This window comes from Hylobates moloch, unplaced genomic scaffold, assembly GCF_009828535.3.
Source record: "Hylobates moloch isolate HMO894 unplaced genomic scaffold, HMol_V3 SCAFFOLD_7, whole genome shotgun sequence".
NCBI lineage: Eukaryota > Metazoa > Chordata > Mammalia > Primates > Hylobatidae > Hylobates > Hylobates moloch.
The window spans coordinates 13555618-13582203 of NW_026652282.1; the positions used below are offsets into that span (position 1 = coordinate 13555618).

Here is a 26586-nt window from a genome sequence, read left to right on the forward strand (position 1 = left end):
CTCCTTTACTCTAGTTTGAAATTGGCACAATGGAAGAAGCTGGAATTTGTGGGCTAGGGGTGAAAGCAGATACATTGTGTAACTCTGAATCAAATGATATTCTTCAACATCAAGACTCAAATTGTGGTGGCACAAGTAACAAGCATTCATTGGAAGAGGATGAAGGCAGTGACTTTATAACAGAGAACAGGAATTTGGTGAGCCCAGCATACTGCACACAAGAGTCAAGAGAGGAAATCCCTGGGGGAGAAGCTCGAACAGATCCCCCTGATGGTCAGCAAGATTTGGAGTGCAACAGGAACAAAGAAAAAACCTTAGGTAATAATCTGTTCAGTGGTTGGACGTTTCACATGCTAATCATTTTACTTGTGTTTTCTGCAGCCCAGATAATTTTGAACACAGCCACTTTAGAGGTGCTTAGCCAACACACCTAGTGTCTTCTTCGGTGAGGTCAGTCCATGTGTCTGCTGCAGTTATGTGCAGGAGGCGAAAACAGCAGAGAGGACGCTTAGTTTTTTTTTCCAAATAATCAAGAATTGGCTAATTAAAAAATTTTTTTGTAGAGACAGGGTCTCACTGTGTTGCCCAGGCTGGTCTCAAACTCCTAAGCTCAAGCAGTCCTCTCCTGCCTCGGCCTCCCAAAGTGCTGAGATTTCAGGTGTGAGCCACTGTGCCCGGCCACATTGCAGTTATTTCTGATCATTTTCAGTAATCGTGTTTAATTGTCTCTTAAAGGTCTTATTGGCCTTGGGTTAAATGAGAGAAGATTTCATTAATAAAATTTTATGTGAGTAGAAAAGCATTCTTTTTTGAAGTCACCCTTTTTCCTCCATAGCAGTCTGTATGTCAGAGTTATTTTAAGATACATATTTTGATGCAATATCTTACATATAAGAATGAACATGAAAAAAATAAAAATGGTACCTATCACCTAGCTTAATAAATAAAAGATTACCCCTTACTTTGAAATGCCATTAGTCCCCTCCTATCTCACTCACCTGCCTCTCTCTGCCAAAGTCCTTACAATATTGTTAAGGTCTTTCCCCACGGGAAGAGCTAGCTTGTCATCCTTTAGTTAGTTAACCTTAGTTAACACATAGAATATACTTAGTAAATCATAAGAAAAGCATATGTTTTTAAATTGTTCATAGGAAAAGATATGTTCACCTGCGATTATGTGTGTCTTTGGCAAAGTGTAGTACCAACTGAAACTCCCTTTGAACTTGCTTCTATATTCGAACTTGGCTAGGAGGAAGCTTTAAAAAAATTTCCATGCCCTTTGTAACTTGCCCTTTGTCTTAACTTGGACATCAGTGATTAGGCAAGGAAATTTATAAGCTTTTAACAAGAGTTCTTATAAATAGCTAGCAGTGTTAGTGAGTGAGTTAAGAAATTTGGGGTAGGGATGGGGAGGGGAGTGAGGCCTGCTAATCCAGAATTTAAAAATTGCCTTTTTCATTGAGCTGGTAAATCTCTTATCTATAATCATAGGTGTAAATTAGTTTACTCTGGATGTCAGAGCACGGGAATTGTTAGTAGAATTTACAGGTTAGATTTGATCTCATTCTTCTGGGACTTATTTCATTTCTTGTTAATCATCAGGAAAAGAAGTTTTATTACTGATGCAAGCCCTAAACACCCTTTCAACCCCAGAGGAGAAGCTGGCAGCTCTCTGTAAGAAATATGCTGATCTTGTGAGTATTAAGTCAAGGATGTGAGAGCCATATAAAATATAGCAAAATGTGTGTGTGCTTGATAAATTTCTTAAAGTACAAAGTTGATATGGCCTTAAATGTAAAATTATATTTTATTCTGAAATTGAAAAAGAGAATCTGGTTTGTTGGGGCTTTTTATTGGTTGTCTAGTTTAATTTTATGAGGTAATATATAGGGAACATTGTAATACTAAGATGTGGCATAGATTTTCTAAAACTCGGTTTTAGAGTCTAAGTCAGCCTTTCCATTGCTATGTTGTGATACCTTAGGTGCCACTCAGTTGGGGTGTAGTGGTTCCTGTCTTAAACTTTTCCTAAGGGAATTCTAGAGATCGAGGACTGTTTTGATTGAGATTGTGAGTTACATGAAATCGTCTGCTAAAACAATACTTTGTCTCAGAAATACTTATTTAGCATCTACTGTGTTGCATCCTTTTTTCCATCTTCCAGAAACACTGACCTTATCAAAGAGTTTGTTCTCAGCTATATTATTTTATTTTATTTTTTTGAGATGGAGTCTCGCCTGTGGTCCAGGCTGGAGTGCAGTGGCGTGATCTTAGCTCACTGCAAGCTCCGCCTCCTGGGTTCACGCCATTCTCCTGCCTCAGCCTCCCGAGTAGCTGGGACTACAGGCGCCCACCACCACACCTGGCTAGTTTTTTGTATTTTTTAGTAGAGATGGGGTTTCACCGTGTTAGCCAGGATGGTCTCAATCTCCTGACCTCGTGATCTGCCCGCCTCGGCCTCCCAAATTGCTGGGATTACAGGCATGAGCCACTGCGCCCGTCCGTTCTCAGCTATATTACGGGTAGCATTAATTCTCTTTTTGGAGGTTTTTTTTTTTTTTTTTTTGAGACAGAGTCTCGCTCTGTCACCCAGGCTGGATTTCAGTGACGCGATCTTGGCTCACTGCAACCTCCGCCTCCTGGGTTCAAGCGATTCTCCTGCCTCAGCCTCCTGAGTAGTTGGGACTACAGGCGCGTGCCACCACGCCTGGCTAATTTTTTGTATTTTTAGTAGAGACGGGGTTTCACTGTGTTAGCCAGGATGCTCTCCATCTCCTGACCTTGTGATCTGCCCGCCTTGGCCTCCCAAAGTTCTGGGATTACAGGCGTGAGCCACCGTGCCCGGCCCGTGAAGGCAGTTTCAACTTGGAAACCCTGCCATCCTATTTGAATTGAAGAATGGGAAAATCATAGAACCCTTTGAAGGAATGGTTGTGGGAAACTTTTAGAATAAGTGGTTCTAATATAAATGCTAAAATTATTGCCTTTTGTGAAATAGGTGAATTATCATATACAATTTATATGCATCTTCATCTGTTAAAACAGTTAATTCCATATCATAAGCCATTACTCTTTTTTAAATCAATGATCAGCTCTGAAAAAATGAATTCTGAGGCGGGGTGCAGTGGCTCACGCCTGTAATCCCAGCACTTTGGGAGGCCAAGGTGGGCAGATCACAAGGTCAGGAGATCGAGACTATCCTGGCTAACACGGTGAAACCCCGTCTCTACTAAAAATACAAAAAAAACATTAGCCTGGCGTGGTGGCGGGGGCCTGTAGTCCCAGCTACTCGAGAGGCTGAGGCAGGAGAATGGCGTGAACCCGGGAGGCAGAGCTTGCAGTGAGCTGAGATCGTGCCACTGCACTCCAGCCTGGGCAACAGAGCAAGACTCTGTCTCAAAAAAAAAAAAAAAAAAAAAAAAAAATTTTGAGGCCGGGCATGGTGGTTCACGCCTGTAATCCCAGCACTTTGGGAGGCCAAGTTGGGCAGATCTCTTGGTTGGGAGTTCGAGACCAGCCTGGCCAACATGGTGAAACCCCGTCTCTACTAAAATACAAAAAATTGGCTTGGCATGGTGGCGGGAGCCTGTAATCAATCCCAGCTACTCGGGAGGCTGAGGCAGGAGAAACACTTGAACCCGGGAGATGGAGGTTGCCGTGAGCCGAGATCATGCCACTGCACTCCAGCCTGGGCAACGGAGTGAGACTCCATCTCAAAAAAATAAAAAATAAAAAAACTGAATTCTGTTAGTTTATTGCTTCAAGAATGACAGTTACAGGCCAGGCATAGTACCTCACACCTGTAATCCCAGTACTTTGGGAGGCCGAGATGGGTGGATCACGAGGTCAGGAGATCAAGACCATCCTGGCTAACATGGTAAAACCCCATCTTTACTAAAAATAAAAAAAAAAATTAGCCGGGTGTGGTGGCGGGTGCATGTAGTCCCAGGTACTCGGGAGGCTGAGGCAGGAGAATGGTGTGAACCCGGGAGGCGGAGCTTGCAGTGAGCCAAGATTGCGCCACCGCACTCCAGCCTGGACGACAGAGTGAGACTCTGTCTCAAAAAAAAAAAAAGAACGAAAAAATGACAGTTACTTTCCCTTAGTTTATGAAGTGGTCCAGGTATACCTCACTTAGCTGGCATTCAGCAGCCTGGCACCTTCCACTATTTGTAGCAACAGGATGCCCTGTGCATCAATGAAAATGTCCCAGAGCAGTCACAAATGCAAAGATGGCAGAAAACACAGCGTGGTTGGATTGATGGCTTCAGGAAAGGAATGCTTCCATTGGCTGTGGAAGCCAGTCCCCCTTGGTGCCTTTCACATGGGGAGAATCATGCAAGAAATGATGGAAAAAGAAGAAAGACAAGAACAGAAAAGGGAAAAGAAAAAATGGAGAAAAGAGTAAAAACCAGAAAAAGCAGTGTCGAAGGTTAGCTACTCAACCCAGTGATGTGACAATGACAGACAGCCATGAATTGGTTAGAAGAGAGAACAAATAGTGATCTGGGGTAGTTGTTCTCAGACTCACACCGATCATTGAACTTGTGGTTAAAATGCACATTCTGATTCACTAGGTCTTGGTTGGGGCCTGAGGATCTGCATTTTAACAAATGCCCAGGCAACAGTGATGCTGCCAGACCTTGGATCACGCTTGAAGTAGCAGGGGCCTAGGGTGTTTTTGTTTGTGGGTTTTGGTTTTATTGTTTTGATTATGGGTAAGGTTATTGCTAAGCACCAGCAGTAATGACTGTGTTCATTTCAGGATGTGACACACTGAAGACTTTCCTAGTGAGTAATCTCTCTTTTATACAGATTTGTGCCAAAAATTTGAAAGACAAAATGTGTATTGTTTCCAGAAAATGTTCTAAAGCTAGATTTCTTGAAGCAACACATATTTCACTTAAAAGGTAGATATAGGCCGGGCGTATAATCCCAGCACTTTGGGAGGCCGAGGCAGGCGGATCACCTGAGGTAGGGAGTTCGAGACCAGCCTTACCAACATGGAGAAACCCCGTCTCTACTAAAAATACAAAATTTGCTGGGCGTGGTGGTGCATGCCTGTAATCCCAGCTACTCAGGAGGCTGAGGCAGGAGAATCACTTGAACCTGGGAGGCAGAGGTTGCGGTGAGCCGAGATCGTGCCATTGCACTCCAGACTAGGCAACAAGAGTGAAACTCTGTCTCAAAAAAAAAAAAGTAGAGTATATATAGGTGAGGCCACCAAGGGAGTCATAGCCTTTTCCCAAGGATTATTCTGAAAAGTTCCCTTTTGCCATCACTGTCCTCTGCCCCTTTATGACATATATCATCTGATGTCATTGTGCTTGTTGCACTGACATGCATAACTGTTTTGTGGAGCAGTTGGAATGGATTTCTGTTTACTGTAACTAGGATTGTCCATTGGAGAGACCCTGTGGCCAACATGTTCACCAGATCACATGGATTCATGAAATTGTAGCATTTTGCTTTTAGCTGTGGATACCATTAACATGATCCTTAAGTACTTTATAATGCTATTCTTTCCCATCCTGTAGTCAGTTTGTATAGATTATTATAGCGTAATAATCTTAATATATGCTTGGGTAGGTTCCATTCTCCTTACTCTTCTGAAGTATCTTGGCTGTTCTTGGCCCTTTACTCTCTATAGATTTTAGATTCAATTTAGTAGTTCCATGTGTTGGGGGGCACTATTTGGGATTTCAAAGAGCATTTCACAGAATCTGTAGATAGGTTTGGGGGAGAATTGCCATCCTCGTGATATTAATGTAACTTAAAAAGTGGTTATCTTGGCCAGGTATGGTAGCTCAGCCCTGTAACATCTGCACTTTGGGAGGCTGAAGCAGGATTGCTTACAATCAGGAGTTCAAGACCAGCCTGGGCAACGTCGCAAGACCCTGTACACGCACGCACGCACACATGCACGCCTGTAGTCCCAGCTACTTGGGAGGCTGAAGTGGAAGGATCGCTTGAGCCCAGGAATTGGAGGCTGCAGTGAGTTCGTGCCACATGGCAACCCAGCCTGGGCGACAGTGCAAGATGCTATCTCCAAAAAAAAAAAAAAAAAAAAAAAAAAAAAAAAAAAAAAGTTATGAGGAAAAAGTAAAATTAGATCCTTACATACCAGAGGCAACAATCAATTCCAAATAGATTAAAGGCTTAAATGTCAAAAATTAAGCTTTGAAATTTTTAGATATTATTTTGATTTATCAATAGATATTTTTCCAACCTTGAGTTTAGGAAATATTTCTTATAGTACAAAAAGCACTGTCAGAGGAAAGATTGTACAAATTGGCTTTATTGAAATTAAGAACTTGGTTTTCGTCAAAAGATCCCCTGAAAAAAGTGAGAAGATGGCCAAGCGCGGTGGCTCACACCTGTAATCCCAGCACTTTGGGAGGCTGAGGCAGGCGGATCACAAGGTCAGGAGTTCAAGACCAGCCTGGCCAATATGGTGAAAGCCCGTCTCTACTAAAAAAATTAAAAAAAAAATTAGCTGGGCGTGGTGGTTGTGCGCCTGTAGTTCGAGCTGCTCAGGAGGTTGAGGCAGGAGAATCGCTTGAACTGGGGAGGCGGAAGTTGCAGTGAGCCAAGTTCACGCCACTGCATTCCAGCCTGGGTGACAGAGTGAGACTTCATCTCAGGAAAAAAAAAAAAAAAGCGAGGCAACGTTACAAACTGGGGAGAACATATTTCCAACAAATATAACCAGCAGGCAATTTAGTATCAAGAATATCTAAAGAACACTAATGTGAAAAGGACAAATAGCCCTATGGAAAGCTGGATGAGAGACATGAAAGGGACATTTCATAGAAGTGGAAAAAAAAAGATACGAAGATACCTTAACATAAAGGTCCACAAACATTCAAAGTGATGTTCCACCTGATAAGTGATTAGGGAAATGCAAATCAGGACCACAATGAGATGCCATTTTACGTCTATTGTAGTGGCATAAATGAAGAAATCTAATCATTTTGGAGAGGATGTGGATCTGCGTGGTCTCTTATATATTGCTGTTGGGAATATCAGTTCGCCATTGTCATGTGAAATCAAACATTTAGAAATCATTGCCCAGCAACCTCATTTCTGATGTTTGCACAGAAGAGAAATTCCTGACACGTGTATACCAGGAAACACATGAGAATGTTCATACCACTGTGAGTAATAACAAAACCTAGAAACAGCCCAGATGCCCGTTTATACAAGAAGATGGATTAATAAAGAGTTTTGTGTGTATGTGTGGTGTGTTTTTATTTTTTATCTATTTGTTTGTTTATTTTTCAGACAGGGTCTCACTCTGCCACCCAGGCTGGAGTGCAGTGGCGCAATCATGGCTCACTGTTTATTTTTTAGAGACAAGATCTCACTTTGTGTGATATGTTTGTGTGTGTGCTGTGTTTTTAAAAAGTGGAATATTATACAGCCTGTGGGCCAAAAGCATCCAAAGTCTGTTTTTACACTGCCCACAAGCTAAGAATGGTTTTAATTTTTAAGATGTTTAAAAATAAAGAAGAACACATGACAGAGACCATATGTGGCCTGCAGTGCCTAAAATATTTACTTGCTGGCCCTTTACAGAAAAAATCTGCTAAGTCCTGATCTGCAGCTACATGCCAACAATGTGGATGAGTCCTAGCAATGTAATCGAGTTGTGCTGTCCAAAACAGTAGCCATCAGCCACATGTGGCTTATTAAATTAGTGTAAATTAAATGAAAATTTCAATTCCTCATTTGCACTAGCTACAATAAAGTCAAAACAGCTAAAACCAAAAGGACTTTTTTTTAGAGAAGTACACACAGTTGAAATGAAATTATATAGAAAGGAAAGCAAAGGAATAATGAACACCGGATTCAGGATTGCTCTAACCCTGGGTCAGGGAAGGCAGGAGCTCTGCACCCTGGTGAAATTACAGCTAGTGTGTGCCGGACCTGCAGCCTCTTAAACTGGGCGGCCGCGTACAGTTCGCAGTAATTTTGCTTTACAAAATTATGCAAAAACAATGATTTTTTTCCTGCAAGAATTTCAGTAAAGGTGTTTTTATTATTTGTAAGTGTGGCTGTAAGGATGCGTGATATGTTTTGGTAGGCCACAAGATGTCACTCTTGCTCTTCAAATTGTGACTCAGCATCATTTTCTTTTTCAGTAAAAGTTTTATTGGAAAGGTCAGTAAGGCTGCCATCTTATCTGTTCATGTTGATTTAACCTTGAAACAGACTGATTTGTTCCATACCCAAAATTGCAGCAGTTCTTCTTACAAAGAACCCTGAGTGCTGTTTACTGAGTTTTAGATTCTGATGACTGTTTCAGTATAGTAGCCTGTGGGTGTAAAACTTGATGGTATTGACTGCTAAAACATCATTTAAAAAAACAAAACCCTGCCAGGGTCAGTGGCTCATGCCTGTAATCTTAGCACTTTGGGAGGCTGAGGTGGGCGGATCACCTGAGGTCGGGAGTTCGAGACCAGCCTAACCAACATGGAGAAACCCCATCTCTACTAAAAATACAAAATTAGCTGGGTGTGGTGGCACATGCCTGTAATCCCAGCTACTTGGGAGGCTGAGGCAGGAGAATCGCTTTAACTCTTGTTGCCTAGGCTGGAGTGCAATGGCGTGATCCATTGCACTCCAGCCTGGGCAACTAGAGCGAAACTCCATCTCAAAAAAGCAAAACCCGGCCGGGCATGGTGGCTTATGCTTATAATCCCAGCACTTTGGGAGGCCAAGGTGGGTGCATCAATTGAGGTCATGAGTTTGAGACCAGTCTGGCCAACATAGCAAAACCCTGTCTCTACTAAAAATACAAAAATTAGCTGGGCGTGGTGGCAGGTGCCTGTAGTCCTAGCTACTCGGGAGGCTGAGGCAGGAGAATCGCTTGAACCCGGGAGGTGGAGGCTGCAGTGAGCCGAGATTATGCCACTGCACTCCAGCCTGAGCAACAGAATAATAGTCCGTCTAAAAAAATGATAATAAAAGTAAAAAAACAAAACCCCAAAGCACAATAAGTTGATTGTTAAAATATTTGGATTTCAGCAGGTTTTTTGCCAGGTAGGAAATGATCTAGACAGACATTCACCCAGCAAACAGCAATTCGGGACATGCCTGGCTTTAGCACTGAGTCACTCCTGGCCTTCAGCATTGGAGTAGGTTTCAGCTAGAACTGGAGCTGGTTTATTTTCCAAAGGGTTAAGGCTGGAATACTTGGGCAGTGTTCCCAGTGGGCCCAGGAAAATTCTGGGGCAGGAGGTATCCAGTTGAAGGGCATCATCCTTCAGAAAGCACAAGATTGTGGCTGGAAGTTGAGGAGCCCATGTTGCTTGTGAGTTGTTGGGTTGAAAGCAGGAAGAAGATCTGTGATCAGTGTCTGAAGTCAGGAAGCTGGCAAAATTCAGGACCCCAGGGGATAGCAGGCCAATACGGAAGTGAAGAAAGCCAGAGATTCAGGCTGCTGGGTTCAAATCCCACCTCACCCCATACTGATTATCTGTACTAATTAAAGAATGTTAGGCAACTTATTAATGTCTCCAGGCTTATACATTTCTTCTATAAAACCTGGATAATAAAGGGTTGTGAAAATTAAATCTGTCTAAAGGATTTTTTTAAAAACGAAAAAGATTGATTATTTTCTGCTGCCCTAAATTTGCTTACTTTTTTGTCACAACTGGAAGAGAAGGGTGGCAGTGTAGCATGGCATGAAACAATTTAAATAATATATTACACCATAGTATTTAACTTTTTGAAAATGTGTTCCATAGCTCTCATTATAATTCTAGCCATAACTGTAGGATTTTTACTGTACTTCCTAAATATAAAGTGCTTATGAATTTTAGCTGGAGGAGAGCAGGAATGTTCAGAAGCAAATGAAGATCCTGCAGAAGAAGCAAGCCCAGATTGTGAAAGAGAAAGTTCACTTGCAGAGTGAACATAGCAAGGCTATCTTGGCAAGAAGCAAGCTAGAGTCTCTTTGCAGAGAACTTCAGCGTCACAATAAGACGTTAAAGGTTAGTTGCTTCATTTGTCTGTTTTTTTCAGGAGGGACTTAGCTGATTTCATAATCAACCTTGTACCTATCTGAAACAAATCCTTGTCTCTACTTGGAGACAGATACTGCCTTGCTTTTTATTTTGCTTGGCCTGATGCCTTGTGTGAGGTCATTGTAAATGTAAGACCAATTCTTTCTACGTAAGTTTTGGTTTCCTGTTCAAGGAAGAGCGTCTTAGTTGCCTCATACTTGGCCCCCGGGAATCTACGCTCAAGGCCCTCCTGCTTAAAGCCGTGGCTTAGGAAGCTCAGAATTGCCAGTTTTCTGCTGAGCACTGATACAGCTGATCACCAAGTAGGAAAAGCTGCAGTGAAATGAGAAACTAGTAACAGACAGTCTGGGAAGGGAGAACTGCTGAGCTCCTGGGTGGGGCATTGGCCAGGTCCACTGGCCCACCCCCAGCCATTCAGTTGCTAAGTACTTTTAGGAAACCACTTATACCTTGGCTGGTTGTAAAGGAAGAGGGAATAGGTATCCAAAGATTCATTGATATCAACAGGGGAAGAAGGAAAGGAGCAGAGCCGCGGGAAGGAATCTGCCTCTTAGAATGGGACAGGCCTGTTGCCATGTACAGTGGCAGTATGACTTTGAGCAGGATCTCTGATCAAACTCCCTTTATGCCCCAACAAACTCCCAAGGCCCTAGACTATAAGCGCACTGTTGAAATGGATCTTCACCTGGTATGGGAGCCATTATTATCTTCTTTGCTTTTGAGCCCTTGGATTTAGATGTCAAAGTAAGTGGTATTTTTTTTTCCCATAGGAAATCAATATTTTGAGTAGGCTGATAACAGTTCAGACATGTAAAGGTCTTTTGACAATCATATCCTAGCAAGAATTGAAAGTAAGCTTTGAAATTTTTTGTTTTGTCTTTTTAATCATCAGAAAGTAGTTACAGAAAGGAAGCTTTTTGAGATGAGGATTCCATTTGTCCTTTGCCCTTTAGGGAGTAGGTGTGACCCAGAAAGTAAGCTGCAAGGGGGCAGGATCTCTTCCGACCCATCTAAGATGATGGCCTGTGTAACCGGCGAGTATTGCAGTAGAGTGAATTGTAGACAGCCATAACATTTATTTTGTAGCAGGACAGTTTGCATCTCTCTGGTTATCCGTCTACTTAGGAAAAATTGCTTGCTTTTCAATGAGAGCCTTCTGGTCATAAATAAGGGGGAGGAATTGTAGTTCAGAGGCAACATGTCAGGGCAGCAACAAATGAACCCACGTTGCAGCAGCTTCTCTTGTGAGCATCTTCTCTATAGGTCTGTATTATTAACAAAAATTATTTTGGATAATAAGGAGGAAAATATGCAGCAGGCACGAGAGGAAGAAGAACGACGTAAAGAAGCAACTGCACATTTCCAGATGACCTTAAATGAAATTCAAGCCCAGCTGGAGCAGCACGACATCCACAACGCCAAACTCCGACAGGAGAACATCGAGCTGGGGGAGAAGCTGAAGAAGCTCATCGAACAGTATGCACTGAGGGAAGAGGTAATTGCGTTTGGTTTATTTAAACGGCTTCTCAAGATTAGCAAAAGTGTCACCATTCACACCTAAAGTAAAACCGCTGTCACGGGTGTTTCAGAACTTTGCATATGCATAGTGGCAGTCAGTTATTTATTAGGAAACGATCAGGCACCACAAGTGAGATCATCACTTGATGTCCCAGGAGTCACTGGGTTTGGATAAGGGAGGTTATTTCTAGGAGACCCATTAAGTACTGCTTGTCTTCCATGAAATACTGGAAGATTGCAATTTTCGCATGTAGATGGTTTTCCCTTATCCAGACTAATAATAAATAAATATTTGGGCCCCAAATACCGTGTATCTCAGACATCTATGATAATCTGTACAGTATCCACTACCATTGAATTATACCTGTACAGTTATGTTTCAGATTTTTTTTTGTTTTCTTTAAATGAGGGCTTTATATTATTTGGGAGGAAAAACCTATTCTAACCCCTCACACATAAGCCCATTAAGGGTAAAAAGTTTACTGGGAAGATCCATGGCTAATGAACTTGGCCATTGGCCTTCAGTGAAGACTTGGAATTATTTTATAAGCTAATCTGGAATTTCAGAGGTAGTGTCCTCTGAACAAAGTGAGGAACTTGAAAAACCAGGTTAGTACCTATTTGCTAGAAGGCACTAACCTGGTTTTTCAAGTTCCTCACTTTTAGAGGTCCGATGGACAGGGTTAGAGGCTTTAGGTTTTTTTAAATGGTGCATCTCTGCCTTTAACATTAGTAAAATGTTGGGCTTTTATGTTATGTTCCTTACAGAGATGGATTCAAAAAGCTGATTCAAATTAAAAAAAAAAGATCAGGCATCTGTGTGTTACTTTATCCTGTTTTCTTTTTTTTTTTTTTGAGGCGGAGTCTCGCTCTTTCACCCAGGCTGGAGTGCAGTGGCGCGATCTCGGCTCACTGCAGGCTCCGCCCCCCGGGGTTCACGCCATTCTCCTGCCTCAGCCTCCTGCGTAGCTGGGACTACAGGCGCCTGCCACCTCGCCCGGCTAATTTTTTGTATTTTTAGTAGAGACGGGGTTTCACCGTGTTAGCCAGGATGGTCTCGATCTCCTGACCTTGTGATCCGCCCGCCTCGGCCTCCCAAAGTGCTGGGATTATAGGCGTGAGCCACCGTGCCCGGCCACTTTATCCTGTTTTCAACTCAAACTTTATAGTTTTACATACAGCCCTTCAAAAACTGCTTTTTTTTTTTTTTTAAGATTTTATTTTTCTTACTGCCTTTTGCTTTTTTAAAAAAAATTATGGAAAATTTCAAGCTTAACAAAAAGTAGAGAGATAATATAGCACCTGGCTTCAGCAGATGAAACCATAATTCCGTGTGTGTGTGTGTGTGTGTGTGTGTGTGTGTGTGTGTGTCTGTGTGTGTGTGTATACAGTTTCTTGCTAAATTGCCCAGGCTGGTCTTGAACTCCTGGGCTCAGGTGATCCCCCTGTCTTGGCTTCCCAAAGTGCTGGGATTGTAGATGTGAGCCACTGTACATGGCTGATAATTTCATCTCTGTTCCCCTAGATTATTTTGAAGCAAATCCAAGATGTCAAATATTCCATTGATATTTGAATGTGTAGCTCAAAAAAATGAGGATTTAAGTATAACCACAATACCAGTTTCATACCTAAAACATTAACAAATAGGCCAGGTGCAATGGCTCACGCCTGTAATCCCAGCACTTTGGGAGGCCAAGGCAGGAGGATTCCTTGAGCCCAGGAGTTTGAGACCAGCGTGGGTAATATGGCGAAAGCCTGTCTGTACAAAAATACAAAGACTAGCCAGGTGAGGTGATACTCACCTGTAGTCCCAGCTGCTCGGAAGAGTGAGGCAGGAGGATCACCACCACTGTACTCATGGCTGGGTGACGGGAGTGAGACTGTCTCAAATAAATAACAATTACTGAATATTAAGTATCTAGTCACTATTCAAATTTTTTGGATCACTTCGTTTTAAAAGAGAAATTGTTTGAAACAAGATCCAAAGAAAGTCCATTTCACTGGTTTCTATAACGCCAGTCTCTAAAATATAAGTTTCCCCCCTTTATTCTTACAGTGTATTTATTGAAGAAACGTCTTTTTTGTCGTAGAGGTTAAATTTTCTTTTTATTAGATTATAAAGCCCTTAATTGTCTTAAAATGATTCTTTTAGTTTTGTTGTTTGTTTTGACAGTCTATGTACCTCATAACTGATGTAGCAGGTTTGAAAATCAGATTTGTTTAAATCATATTGTGTCTTATGTAATGTTCTTTGGTCAGAATATGATGATCAAATTACTTGCAGGCGAAGATCAGCTGTCTGTGGTGCTCTCAATACATAGTTAGACCACCTTACTTCACCAACCAGCATTTTCCCCTCTTATATAGGGTATTGTAACTGGAAGCGTTCCGTTTCTCCAGCTGGGAAGGGATTGTTCTGTTGACTTTATTATACATCAGTAACCACCTAACAGTTTTGTTTGGAAATACTAACGAGCTTTTACCAAATGTCTAAAGTGTGCCAGGCACCAAGCACCTTACCTAGTGCCACCATCGCATTTACTGTTACAGCTCTGCAAGGTAGGTGGAGGTATCCCCCTGTACAGAGGAGGGCACTGCGTTCCAGCGTGGAGAGGAATTAGTCCAGGGCCACACACTGGCCAGGATTTGACCTGGGCCATTCCTACTGTCATACCATGCTACCTCCAGCTGAGGAATTTGGGAAAATATGGGGAGGGAAAAAAGGAACTGTGTGCATGATGTATGGTTTAGTACTTTGCTCTTCTTATCCTTCTTTGTCTTGGTGCACTCTGAGCCTTATTTTCAGTGTGTGGCAGAAATAGGAAGTACTAAGCTGGTGAGGGGGACAGCCCATGTCTGACAGGGCGGGGGAATGGGCAGCAGTCAGAGGGCCGCGCTTCTGCCCGTGTGGGATGGTTTGCAAGGTGGTGTCGAATCGCCACTTCTCTAAGCGGAGTATACAGGGACAGAGAGAGAGCTGGTGTTCTTAGCTGCGGTGGTAGCAGCAGAACAGCAGGGTGAGCATGGTGCTGTAACTGCTGTGATGTTTCCTCCCCACTGTGTTCCTTTCTTTGGTGAGTGATGGAAGAAACTCTCCTTTTCCCATAGCACATTGATAAGGTGTTCAAACATAAGGAACTGCAACAACAGCTCGTGGATGCCAAACTGCAGCAAACGACACAGCTGATAAAAGAAGCTGATGAAAAACATCAGAGAGAGAGAGAGTTTGTAAGTTCTACTTCTTAAAAACAAAGACATTATTGCCAATATTGTAACTGAGGCCATTTGAAACATCAAATTGTAACCAAGGCTGTTTGAAACATTTATCTATTCTACCTTTAATGTAGCACCTCGGGGCATGCCAGCTGGTGTTTTGCTGTAGATTGAGAAGAGAGTTGTGGTGTGTGTGTGTTAGAAAGCATTTGGCTGTTTATTTCTATTTAACCTTTTATACAGAAAATATACTGGAGAGATTACACCAAATCAGTGGGAAGACCTGCACTTCTTGTTTTTCTGTGCTTATAATATTTAGTTCCCATCTTAGATAATGGTCATCAGGTTCAAGAGTTGTGCTCACATTTAGCGCGTTAAATTTGGTGATTCAGTTTAACAAGCTTACCAAGCCACAGGTCTCCTATATATGATTACATTTCATTTTCAAACAAGTAACTTGAAACTGGGGAAGTCATTTATTTACTTACTCTGGTATAATTTTCTGATAAAATTTAAACAGAATTCTCTACCCTAATCACTCAGCATTGTTGCCAATGTATGCTCAGATTCTATTGCCTGTCAGTAATTGTGAATACAGTGGAATCTCATTGGGTATGTATATTACCATGTGCAAATTCAGCTAAGTGTGCTTATCCGCAAGGGAGAAATGATTGCAATAATGCAGACTGTTGGATCCACGGCCCTGACATGAGCACAGTGTGAGGATTCAGTTCCTGAGTGGCCCTCGTCATGTGGGCATGTCACACTGAGTGCATCTAGGGTTTAGAGAGACATGTTTTTCACAATGTGATCCTTCCATATGAACTGACAATAGTATCCAGTGTTCAGCTGAGAAATGGTTATCATTTCCAAAGTTGGAGTATAAATTTTATACACACACACACACACACACACACACACACACACATTACATGTGTGTACTTTCTGGTTGCTTCAGTAGGACTTTTCTAGGCTTCTTTGGACTATGTGTGATATTTTACTTCAGGGACTGAATTTCACAACTGCCTACTATGCAACTTTGTAATTTTCTTGAAAGCACAAGTACTATATATAAATGAGAATGTCCACCCCCTCCCCACTTTCTAAAAAAGCACTCAGAAACCAGGTCTCAGACTGATTGCGTTGCTTTCCCCGTACCCTTTCACTCTGCCTCGTCTTGCCTCAGGGAATAGCGGGGCTTTTCTAAGTCACCCAGATAATATCAAGATTATCAGCCATGTTCTCTGCTAATACTGTACGTGTAATTATTTTCACCTAAAACACAACAATTTACCTCTGAGTTTTATAAACCGTATTAGGCCCCCAGGGTACTTTTTCTGCTTCAGCAATAAAAGATTATTCCTACATTCCTAAGTGTTAACCAGCGGGACAGATAGAAGATACACGTAAATGGCAATTTGTGGAACAGACTGTTTCATCTGTGGACCTGTGGTTCTTGCTAAAATAGCAGAAGGGTGAAGCCTAACTCGATCATATTCGGTCCTGCTTGTAATTACTATTAGCATTTTGCCAGAATGTTTCTGTTTTCTAGTTATTAAAAGAAGCGACAGAATCGAGGCACAAATACGAACAAATGAAACAGCAAGAAGTACAACTAAAACAGCAGGTAACTTCACAGCAGGGGATAGTACAATTTGTAAGAAAAATCTGTGGTTCCTTTGATTCTGCATATCTTCAATCTCCTCTAAGATGGTTTTGCTTTTTGCTTTTTCCCAGCCAGAGCTGACCAGGACTGAGGCAGAAATCTCATGGCCTTCTTGGTATTTTTCTCTTCATTTAGGTTGACTACCTCATCCCAGTTTGCCCAGCACTTTCCTGGTTTTAGTACTGAAAGTCTCGTGTCCCAGGAAATGCCCCGTCTCAGGCAGCCTGGGACGGTTGGTCAACCTGTCTTCAGTGACCCTTTCTAAGAGTCCAGATAATTCCTCCCTTTTTCAGTCGGTTACCACTAAATTTCCCACTAAAGGAAAACTGATACATCTGCATATTTTTTTTGTATCAAGTTGAACCACATGAAATTGCTAAAGAAGACAAGAATATGTCCTTGGCCTAAAAAAATGGCAATTTCATATAGTGAACTCTAATATCGTTAGAGTTTTGTGCTATAAGCATGTAAGTTGTTTTAAAAACTACATATAGCTGGGTGTGGTGGCGTGCACCTGTAGTCCCAGCTACTCAGGAGTCCGAGGCGGCAGGATCGCTTGTGCTGGTGTTTTTCATCAGGGCCCTCCCTCTTGTTCATTCCAGACCCTGTAAGTGTGTCCTGCTGTGATCTCTTTCTGTGGTTGCCTTGTGTGGAATGAGTGTAGGAGGAGTTATCTCCTTAAAAAAAAAAAAGGTACAGGAAAGACTTGCTGTGGCTTTACAGATGGGTAAAATTAGGCATCTGTACCTATACATTCATCTTTTTTTCAGTTAACTAGATTACATTTGGCTGAGTGTTACTTATTTAAAAGTTTATCATATAAGTTTTTGTGAAGACTCTAGATTAGCCGTAAAATAACACTGATACCTTGAGACTGGCGTGGTCTTCATGAGCACCTCTTTGGAGTGCTGCTTTTCTTTGCGAACATCTTACAATGTGATGAATTTAAGGTCCTATAAAGCTAGCCCAACTTATAAGGAGTGAATATTCAAGAGGTGTCAGATATGAAGAATCTTTGGAACTGAAGATCATGCCAGAAAGCTTCTAGGAGATTTGAATTCCTTACTTATCGGCCCTATACAGTCAGTTGTCCATGTAAATAGAGATGAGAATTGATGTGGAGAAGGTACGAAGTCTCCAGATAGCTTTGGAAGATGTTCCTGAAGGTGGGTGTCATTGATAATGCTGCGGAAGTCAGCAGAGGGCCCTTTTACCAAGCCCCCAGGCCAGCTCCAATTCTGTTGTACTGTCACCACCGTAGCTTCTGTTGTCTGTGATCTGTACCACTCAGAGTCCTCTTATTCAGTCACTATTTTGTTTCCTTTGCTGTCACCTCTTGTTTTCCTCTACCTAAATGTGGCTGTCCTTCCCAAGCATGTCTCACCTTCTCTGCCCTCACCATGTCATTTCCCAGCATCTGCTGGTGAAACTCAAAGTCTTTGTGCTGTCTTGACCCGCTGTTTTGTAATCTAGCCATGGAGGTCCATGTGTGATGATAGTGGCTACTTACTGGCTACCCACTGGGCCAGCGTTGAACTCTCACATGGGACAGTCTTTATTTGGATGTTCCATTTTCAATAAAAGTGGACCATGCCTGCCAGGTGCAGTGGCTCATGCCTGTAATCCCAGCCAAGGTGGGCAGATCGCTTGAGCTTAGGAGTTTCAGACCAGCCTGAGCAACATGGTGAAACCCCATCTCTATAAAAAATACAAAAATTAGCCAGGCATGGTGGTGTGTGCCTATAGTCCCCTCTATTCAGGAGGCTGAGATGGGAGGATTGCTTGAGCCCAAGAGGGAGGTCAAGGCTGCAATGAGCCGTGATTGCGCCACTGCACTCCAGCCTGAGCAACAGTGAGACCTTAAAGGACCACATCAAAACCGCTGTAACTTCGAATGTCCCCCAGGCACTAATACTGCTCCCTCCCTCTGCGTGAGCACCACTCTTGCCCCAGCTCCAGGCCTGTCATGTCAGAGGCCCCGTCAGTGTCTGCTAACAAATCCTGTGTGTTCTCCAGGTCACCCTGCATTGCTCTTCCTGCTTTGTCCTCATCCCAGGCCAGGCCCTTGTGCAGACGCGGTTTGGCCACCTCACAGGGACCTCATCTAGCCTAACAAGCACGAGGTCACTGTGAGATGACTAACTTTCAGTTGGCTTCTGCGTCCACCACACCAGTGCGTGCTGCTAAAGTGCTTCCTGGATGGCCCGTCCCCCTGCTGGCTGTGGCTGGGTGGGCACCATCATATTCCACCCTGCCCCGCATCCTGTGCGCTAGGTGGTGCTGGTGAATATTCTGCATCCAGCACTGCTTATGCTATTTGTTGGCCTCTGAAGATCCTTTATTCTTCTCTGCTTTTCTTATAGCTATCGTGTGATCTTGCCCAAAATACTTTATTCCTCTGGGTCTCTCTCTGTTCCCCTGTCCTGAAAATAATGTGATTATGTTGGGTAGTCTCTGAAAGGTTCCCTCCTGGTCTAGGATGAACTCATTCAGCTCACCCATGAGGCCCAGCTCAGGCCTCCCACATGAACCTTCCCCTAAGTATCCTGAGCCTCACTGTGCCCTTCCTCACGTACTTCTCTGGACTCCTTTCTAAGGGGGAGAAGATGGTGACTGCATTTTATATTTTGCTTGCCTTGTTGGTTAGCATTTGTTTCCTCATCCTTAAATAAAAATTCCTTGAGGGTAGGACTATGTTAAGAGTAGATCTCTTTATATTTTCTTTTAATTTTACTCTCATCGAATTCTTCTTCCCCAACCAAACCAATTCTTTGGCTTCTGTTGCATTTTCCTCCCTTCGTTAAGGAAAGAGATACCATTGCTATCAAACTAAGAACTCTGCAGGTGGTATTCTAAAGGAATGATCTTTTCCCAAGGACAGTTTTCACGTGGCAAGAGAGGGGTACTTGGGCGAGCACTCCACATGTATGACGTTTATAGTCACCACATCCTTCAGGCTGTGTTATGATCAATGGGTGGAGATCTAACATTAAAGTCAACAGAATGTCCTCAGTTTTAATGCATTTCTGTGGGTTGTCAGAACTTTAGCCATCTATGTCTGGTGTCCAAGGATTGGATGTGCATTTGTTCGTATTTCTGTCACTTGTAATAAGTAACCATACTACATTCTTTTGAAAGTTTGGGAACTGGAATTGTTTGCATGAAACTCAGAATGTTTCCTTTTTTTCCTATAGCTTTCTCTTTATATGGATAAGTTTGAAGAATTCCAGACTACCATGGCAAAAAGCAATGAACTGTTTACAACCTTCAGACAGGAAATGGAAAAGGTATTTACATATTTTAGTAGAATATTATATCAAATGGAATTTGTGTAAGCTCTTTTAAGTGTGATTACAACTTTGCTGAGTTTCCTTTGTTACGATACTGTCTTCATTTTCTCTTTAGTGATCCTCCAGTGGCATTTTTGGTCATTTTGCCCTCAATGTACCCCAAGTAGCTAATGTTCTCTATGCTCTTAGAATTCTACCTTTATTATAGTGAAATCCTATATTAAATGCAACTTGTTAGAAATAAAGTGGTGGTTTTTTGGTGTGTTGCTGTTTTTTGTTTGTTTTAACCACTTTAGAGGATCATCCTCAGCCCTCTCATAAAACTCTGTCCTTGGAGATTAACTATTAAAAGACATCCAAGCCCAGAAGAATAATCATATATTTTGGTTGGTTGATATATCAGTGTTTCTACCTTTTTTAGCTTCTCTTTCTTATCTTTACTCCCACTGAATTCTTTCTCCCCTGACCAAACCAATTCTTTCGCTTCTGTTGCATTTTCCTGCCTATGTTAAGGAAAGAGATATCCTTGAGATCAAGCTAGGGACCAAAATATATAATTCTATACATACCCAGCCAGCCAGCCAGCCTTATTTTACTTGGCATCCTTCCCTTAAAAATAGGGGATTTAAAAACATAGTGTTGGGTTGGGGAGAAGTACAGTAGTGCCTGGCACTTTGTTAGCATTCAATAGATGTTAGTCATGACTATTATTAGATCTCACATAGTGGTGGAGACCGTGTGCGCTGGGTTAATGTCCCAGTTGCATCATAGAACGTGTGACTATGGACAAGTTGTTTAACCTTTCTGTTCCTTCACTGTTAAAAATGGTAACAAAAAACCTGCCTTTCATGAAATAGAGTATTTCAGACGGTGCTTGGCACATTAACATGTACTCAGTTACAATGTGGCTGATTGGTGCTCAAATTACCACCTCCAGGTATTTTTAGACCTGGTAATCTGGAGAATTCCATGAACAGCAGATTCGTTCTGACTGCCAGTCCTTTCAGTTGAGGCTGCAATCGAGGGGGCGCTGTTAGGCACAGTGCAGGTGATAGCTGGACGCCAGCACAGACTCACTGTTGAGGTGGAACAGAGTTCCACCTGCCATCCTTCTGGTCCTCTGGGACTGGAACACACTCCTCTCTGTCCGTGGCTGCAGAGATCACCATGGGTCAGCAGTCAACCTAGGTCTTCCACCAGCTCTTCCCACGGCCTTTGTCCCAGTTTGCCTTGTGTTACAGTTTTGTGGGTAATTACCCAAGGCACAGGGCACTGGCTCTGTCTTATCCTCGTTTCCCTTAACGCCACCTGGCTCAGTGCCCCGACCTGGATCAGAGCTGGTGTGCAGTCAACAGTGGATGAAGGCATATTGAGAAAGTAGCTAGCTACAGGCATGGATAAATGCATCCTGAATTTCTGAAAATTGTGTTCTGGTAGCATAGGTTTAACATTTCCCTGATTTGGGGACCCACTTTATCTTTAGCAAAATCTGAAGTAAATCAGCCTCACGAATTGTGATGATGACCAAAGCTGAGGTATTAACTACTTTTATCTTCTTGGTCACTGGAGTCTTACCTGAATCATGCTGCCTTGAGTTCTGAAACTGATGTGCTCTTGGAGGTTGTGGTGGAGTGTCAGTTCTTAATGTCTGGTGGGGCTGAAGATCGCTGTCCTCCCAAGAATCTGAGGAATTCGTTTAATGGACAGAAAACTCAGTCACGGGCATTTTTTCCTACAACTTAGGGAGAAGGAGGGCTTGTCTCTCACTACCCAGAGCTGGGATGAAAGCTGCACTTCAGCCTTAACTGAGTTCAGAGTGTGGTGGCTGACAGCTTCCTCCATGTGCTGCTGCCTCTGAAATTGAGATTAAATTTGTTTTTCTCATAATACAAACCCCCTTCTTTGGTTCCACCCTAGGAGCTTCTGAGATAAGCTCTGCTACCGACAGGCAGGCACAGCTACTTCTATAAAGACACACACAGCTGTCAGCCTGGTGAGGCAGGTGCAGGAATGGGGGAGGGGAGGGGCACAGAAACATTTTTGTGTAGCAGGACAGGGAGTAGAGATAAGGAAGGGAACTTAGAATTTAAATGTGCAATTGTGTTCACAGATGACAAAGAAAATTAAAAAACTGGAAAAAGAAACAATAATATGGCGTACCAAATGGGAAAACAATAATAAAGCACTTCTGCAAATGGCTGAAGAGGTGAGATGGTTTCCTGCGACTAAGGTGTAGTCTTAGTCATGGGGACTCCTTGAGTTCAGGTATCTATCGGGGCCGGGGACGTGTGCTGTAACACTACTGCCATAGCTGAGGACTCCAGCCCGTGTTGGGGCGGGGGTGGGGATGAGTTGCTGGGTAGAATCTGTGACTTCTTTCCTGGCATTAGGTTAGGGACAGGGCCCTGAGTGAGGGGCTGAGCTTCCTACCACCCGGTTAATCAGCCCAGGCTTGTGTCGGAGATAGCATAAAACATCTAGATTTTGCTTTCTTCTACAGCAGTGATTTCTCAAACTTGAGCTTGCATCAAACTCCTGCTTGTTAAGACCAGGATTGCTGGGCTCCTCCCAGAGGCTGAGTCACTAGTTCTTGGGGGCGGAGGCAGATAATCTGCCTCTCTAACAAGCATGCAGGTGATGCTGATGCAGCATGTAGGGCCTTTCTAGCTTGACTTATTAGGCTTTCAAAAAAGCAACAAAGTACATTTTGCCTGTTTTATATAACACTTCAGGAAAGAAATAAAATGCTGGGGCACATGTGTACAGGAACCTTGTTTCGGCTGGGCGCAGTGGCTCACACCTGTAATCCCAGCACTTTGGGAGGCTGAGGCAGGCGGATCACGAGGTCAAGAGATCGAGACCATCCTGGCCAACATCATGAAACCCCGTCTCTACTAAAAATACAAAAATTAGCTGGGCGTAGTGGCACGTGCCTGTAATCCCAGCTACTCAGGAGGCTGAGGCAGGAGAATTGCTTGAACCTGGGAGGCGGAGGTTGCAGTGAGCCGAGATTGCACCACTGCACTCCAGCCTGGGCGACAGAGCGAGACTCTGTCTCAAAAAAAAAAAAAAAACAAACTTCTCATCTAAAAATTGGTAGAGGAGAAATCTATGTAGAAGTGAGTCATTTTCTGTATGTAGGCCTTTGTGTCTGCTACTCTTTGTGATATCGTGAATTTCCTTAATAGTTCAACAGGAAATGTCTTAAAAAGTTTATCTTTGGCTCACGCCTGTAATCCCAGCGCTTTGGGAGGCCAAGGTGGGCAGATCACGAGGTCAGGAGATCAAGACCATCCAGGCCAACATGGTGAAACCCCATCTCTACTAAAAATACAAAAATTAGCTGCGTGTGGTGGTGCGTGCCTGTAATCCCAGCTACTCTGGAGGCTGAGGCAGAAGGATCACCTCAACCCAGGAGGCAGAGGTTGCAGTGAGCCGAGATCATGCCATTGCACTCCAGCCTGGCGACAGAGCAAGACTCTGTCTCAAAAAAAAAAAAAAAGTAAAGTGACAAAAGGAATTTAATTTTGTACCCCTGAAACAATATAATGGTGCTAAATCTCTCATTCGGTATAGTTATGGGTGCAGTCATGCTAGCTAGCTAGAATGTTAGGAGGCTGAAGAGATGGAACACGTGCCATAGGTGAGAAGTGTCCAATATGGCTCAGCTGACTTAATTTTTTTGTAACCTGATTGATATTTAACAAGGTTACAGAAATCCTCTTTTTTCTTACAGAAAACAGTCCGTGATAAAGAGTACAAGGCCCTTCAAATAAAACTGGAACGGTTAGAGAAGCTGTGCAGGGCTCTTCAAACAGAAAGGAATGAGCTCAATGAGAAGGTGGAAGTCCTGAAAGAGCAGGCATCCATCAAAGCGGCCAACAGGGATTTAGCAACACCTGTGACGCAGCCCTGTACTGCCCTGGATTCTCACAAGGAGCCGAACACTTCCTCCAAAAGAGCCCTGGGAGCGCACCTGGAGGCCGAGCCCAAGAGCCAGAGAAGCGCCGTGCAAAAGCCCCCGTCCACAGGCTCTGCTCCGGCCATTGAGTCTGTTGACTAAGATGAGGTGTGATCACTGTATTGAGAGATATATTTTGTGTATAACTTTCTCTGTTAGTAGTTAACTATTGGTTTTGTGGTGAAAATTTTCTTACTTTTTCTACCATATCTGTATTTTCTTAGAACTACTGGACTTATGTGGTACAGGAGGCTGCTTAGCAGTTTTGAATAGTTTAATCTATAAATTTTCCTCAGCTGTGTTGCACATCGGCCTCATTCTCCCTCCACTGGACTGCATGTGTTCATTGCCTTGTCCTTCCTCTCCCTGCTCCTTGCACATTATCATCCTAATGAAAATCTCACTGACAGGGCCATTACAAGGGAACTTTGTTCTGATGATGGTTCCTTGATGTGAAAACAATATGAATTTAAATGTCCTAGCCCCCCCCATTAATATTATTCAGAAAAAGAAAATACCAAGGTGATTAGTTTTGTCTAATAACTCACTTAAATGCCAAGCAAAAATAAAACTCTAGTGTTGGGTCAGAAGCATATTTGATTGAAATTAGCTTTTTGAAAATATTTATATCTCGAGACAAATTGAGATGGCCACATGCTTAGAATCCTAAGTTTTGGCAGAATATGTATATAAAGATGTCACTTGTGGACAAAATAGTACATACAGGCAAATCACTCGACAAATAAGCTTAGTGTTTATGTGACTGAACAGTCATCCTGCTTTGGTTTCAGGTGTGGGATTTGGACCATGAGGGGCTCCCGTAGAGGATGGTGGTTTGTGTTTGATTCTGATTTGGGATTTCAGTACATATTCTCCACTTCCCATGGACGGCCACTTATTCTTTGAAAACTGGTGTTCATGTTTGCCGTTCAATGAAGTCCCTTGTCAAAGACAAGGACGGTCAATTCACGTGTCACTTTCATTAGGCAGAAGTTTCTCCAATACCTTCTGGCTACTTGAAAGTTATTACAAAAATTCCACCAGCAAAGTACTCCAGGTTTTTCAAAAGGGAATTTTCATTATGGATCAGTACCAACCGAAATTGATTTTCATTTCCAAAACAAACACTGGCACCAACATTTTTACTTTGGGAAGACTTGGCAGAGTGTTTGTCAGGATCTGTTACTTATGCATTCAGTCTGTTTCTCACCCCCTTCTTAGTTACCATCTCTTTTTTAAGAAGAAAAAAGAAAAAAAAAGCCACAGTATTATCAAGATCTCTACACTTGGACTGGGGGAAAATTTGAAATTAAGCACATAACTTTTGAATTAGTTCTTTGTTTCAATGTTGAATGTGGCTCAGTTATGCAGATGATTAATCAGGCTGCACTGATGGAAGTTTTGACTTTGTCCCTGGTATAATTTGCATTGAAATACTTTATGAAATAAAAGGTTCTACTAGAACTGATGTTAGCACATTCCACTGAGCAAAACTATCAGACTGACACCTGTTAAATTGCTTACTGGACTGAATAAACTGTTTTGTCCAGTTAAAAGGGTTTTCTCTTTGTTACAAGTGTTATTTGTAAAGTCCTGTCACATTCATGGTCTAAACTGGGTTGAAAGAATTGAAAATTGTCCAGCAGATAGGAAACCGCCTGGAGTGGAGGAGGGTTGTATCTAAGCCTCCACCACCAGTCATGTTAATTCAAGGGGCCAGACAGTGGAGGAAAATAAATCCACAAAGATGATTATCTAATTAATTACCATCAAAATGAGTCAGAAGCAAAAAAAAATACCTTCCAACAGCGTCTTATGAGTACACCCTGTTCTGCTACTAAAGAAATACTAGACTCATTTCCCTGGTGGTGGGGGGAAATGCAGGTATACATCATCAGAAATATAATCTACCTTAAAATTAATTAGTACTAATGATCACATTTCACAAGAACTCTGCTGGATGTACAGCTCTTAACTTTTTATTAAGCCATCTGTGTAGCCCACCACGTTTTTTTGTGGTGCTTGTTCTGTGTGGAAGATTGTAAATCTTTCTTGGGCCTGTTGCATACTTCCAAGGGCTTTAAAGCAATGTGATTAACAAACAGTACTTGGCCTGCTGCTTTTGGCTTACTTTGTATTTTTAGCTAGATGCTATTGTAGTGTTGAAAGGATATGGATTCTGTCTGGGATGCATTTGTTGTCCTTTCAGAACCCTTCCTCCCATTACCCTGTGAATAAAAACAAATGGGACCCTCTGAGGACATCTTCCTACAGTGATCACCTCACCAGCCCAGTGTTGTGGCTTTGTAGCACATCCCATATCTACCATATTCTAGAACACTGTAATGCTACTAGGCTGGCCCAGAAAAGGTTTAAATGTTGAATTCACTTAAATTGCAATTGTTGCACCATCATGGAATCGTGATGTGTATTATTTATAGTGGCGGTAGACTCCAAGGTGTAGAGAGAACTTGGGTCTTGGGTAATATGGACCATTTCATCCTCAGACTTGTTTGTTAGGAGTACATTTCTTGGTCTTGAGACCAGTATTTTTCAGTTCTGTATGCAACTGCCTTTATTACACCTGGTTATCACAATTCAATTCTCAGGTGTTGCAGAAAAATCTACCTCTTTCAGACTGTAGATGGAAATAACTGTGAAAAAAATGATGCAGATATCTTCTAGTTTGTGCTAAACACACTGCTTTATTTTTACAGCCCACGTCTTTCATGAGGATACGAATTGTTAAGAGGCAGTCTTGTTTTGCTTTTCAAAGACATTTTGTAGAGATTTTTCACTAATGTGAATCTGATTTTATCTACTTGATTCTGTATAGATTAAGTAAATATGTATGATAAACTTAACAGCTTCTGTGTATTCTTTTATTATCCATGTGGCCTTAACTGT

General features: G+C 42.4%; 1 protein-coding gene across 1 annotated transcript; it reads left to right on the forward strand.

Annotated features, from left to right (window-relative positions):
• TXLNG (taxilin gamma) lies at positions 1-26563 on the forward strand. Its single transcript, XM_032756635.2, has 9 exons — positions 1-318; positions 1603-1694; positions 9828-9998; positions 11332-11526; positions 14658-14777; positions 16315-16389; positions 19623-19715; positions 21829-21924; positions 23455-26563. Exons 1-9 carry the CDS (start codon positions 30-32, stop codon positions 23779-23781), a joined length of 1458 nt encoding a protein of 485 aa, XP_032612526.1. The 5' UTR covers positions 1-29; the 3' UTR covers positions 23782-26563.
• The last annotated feature ends 23 nt before the right edge of the window (positions 26564-26586 follow it).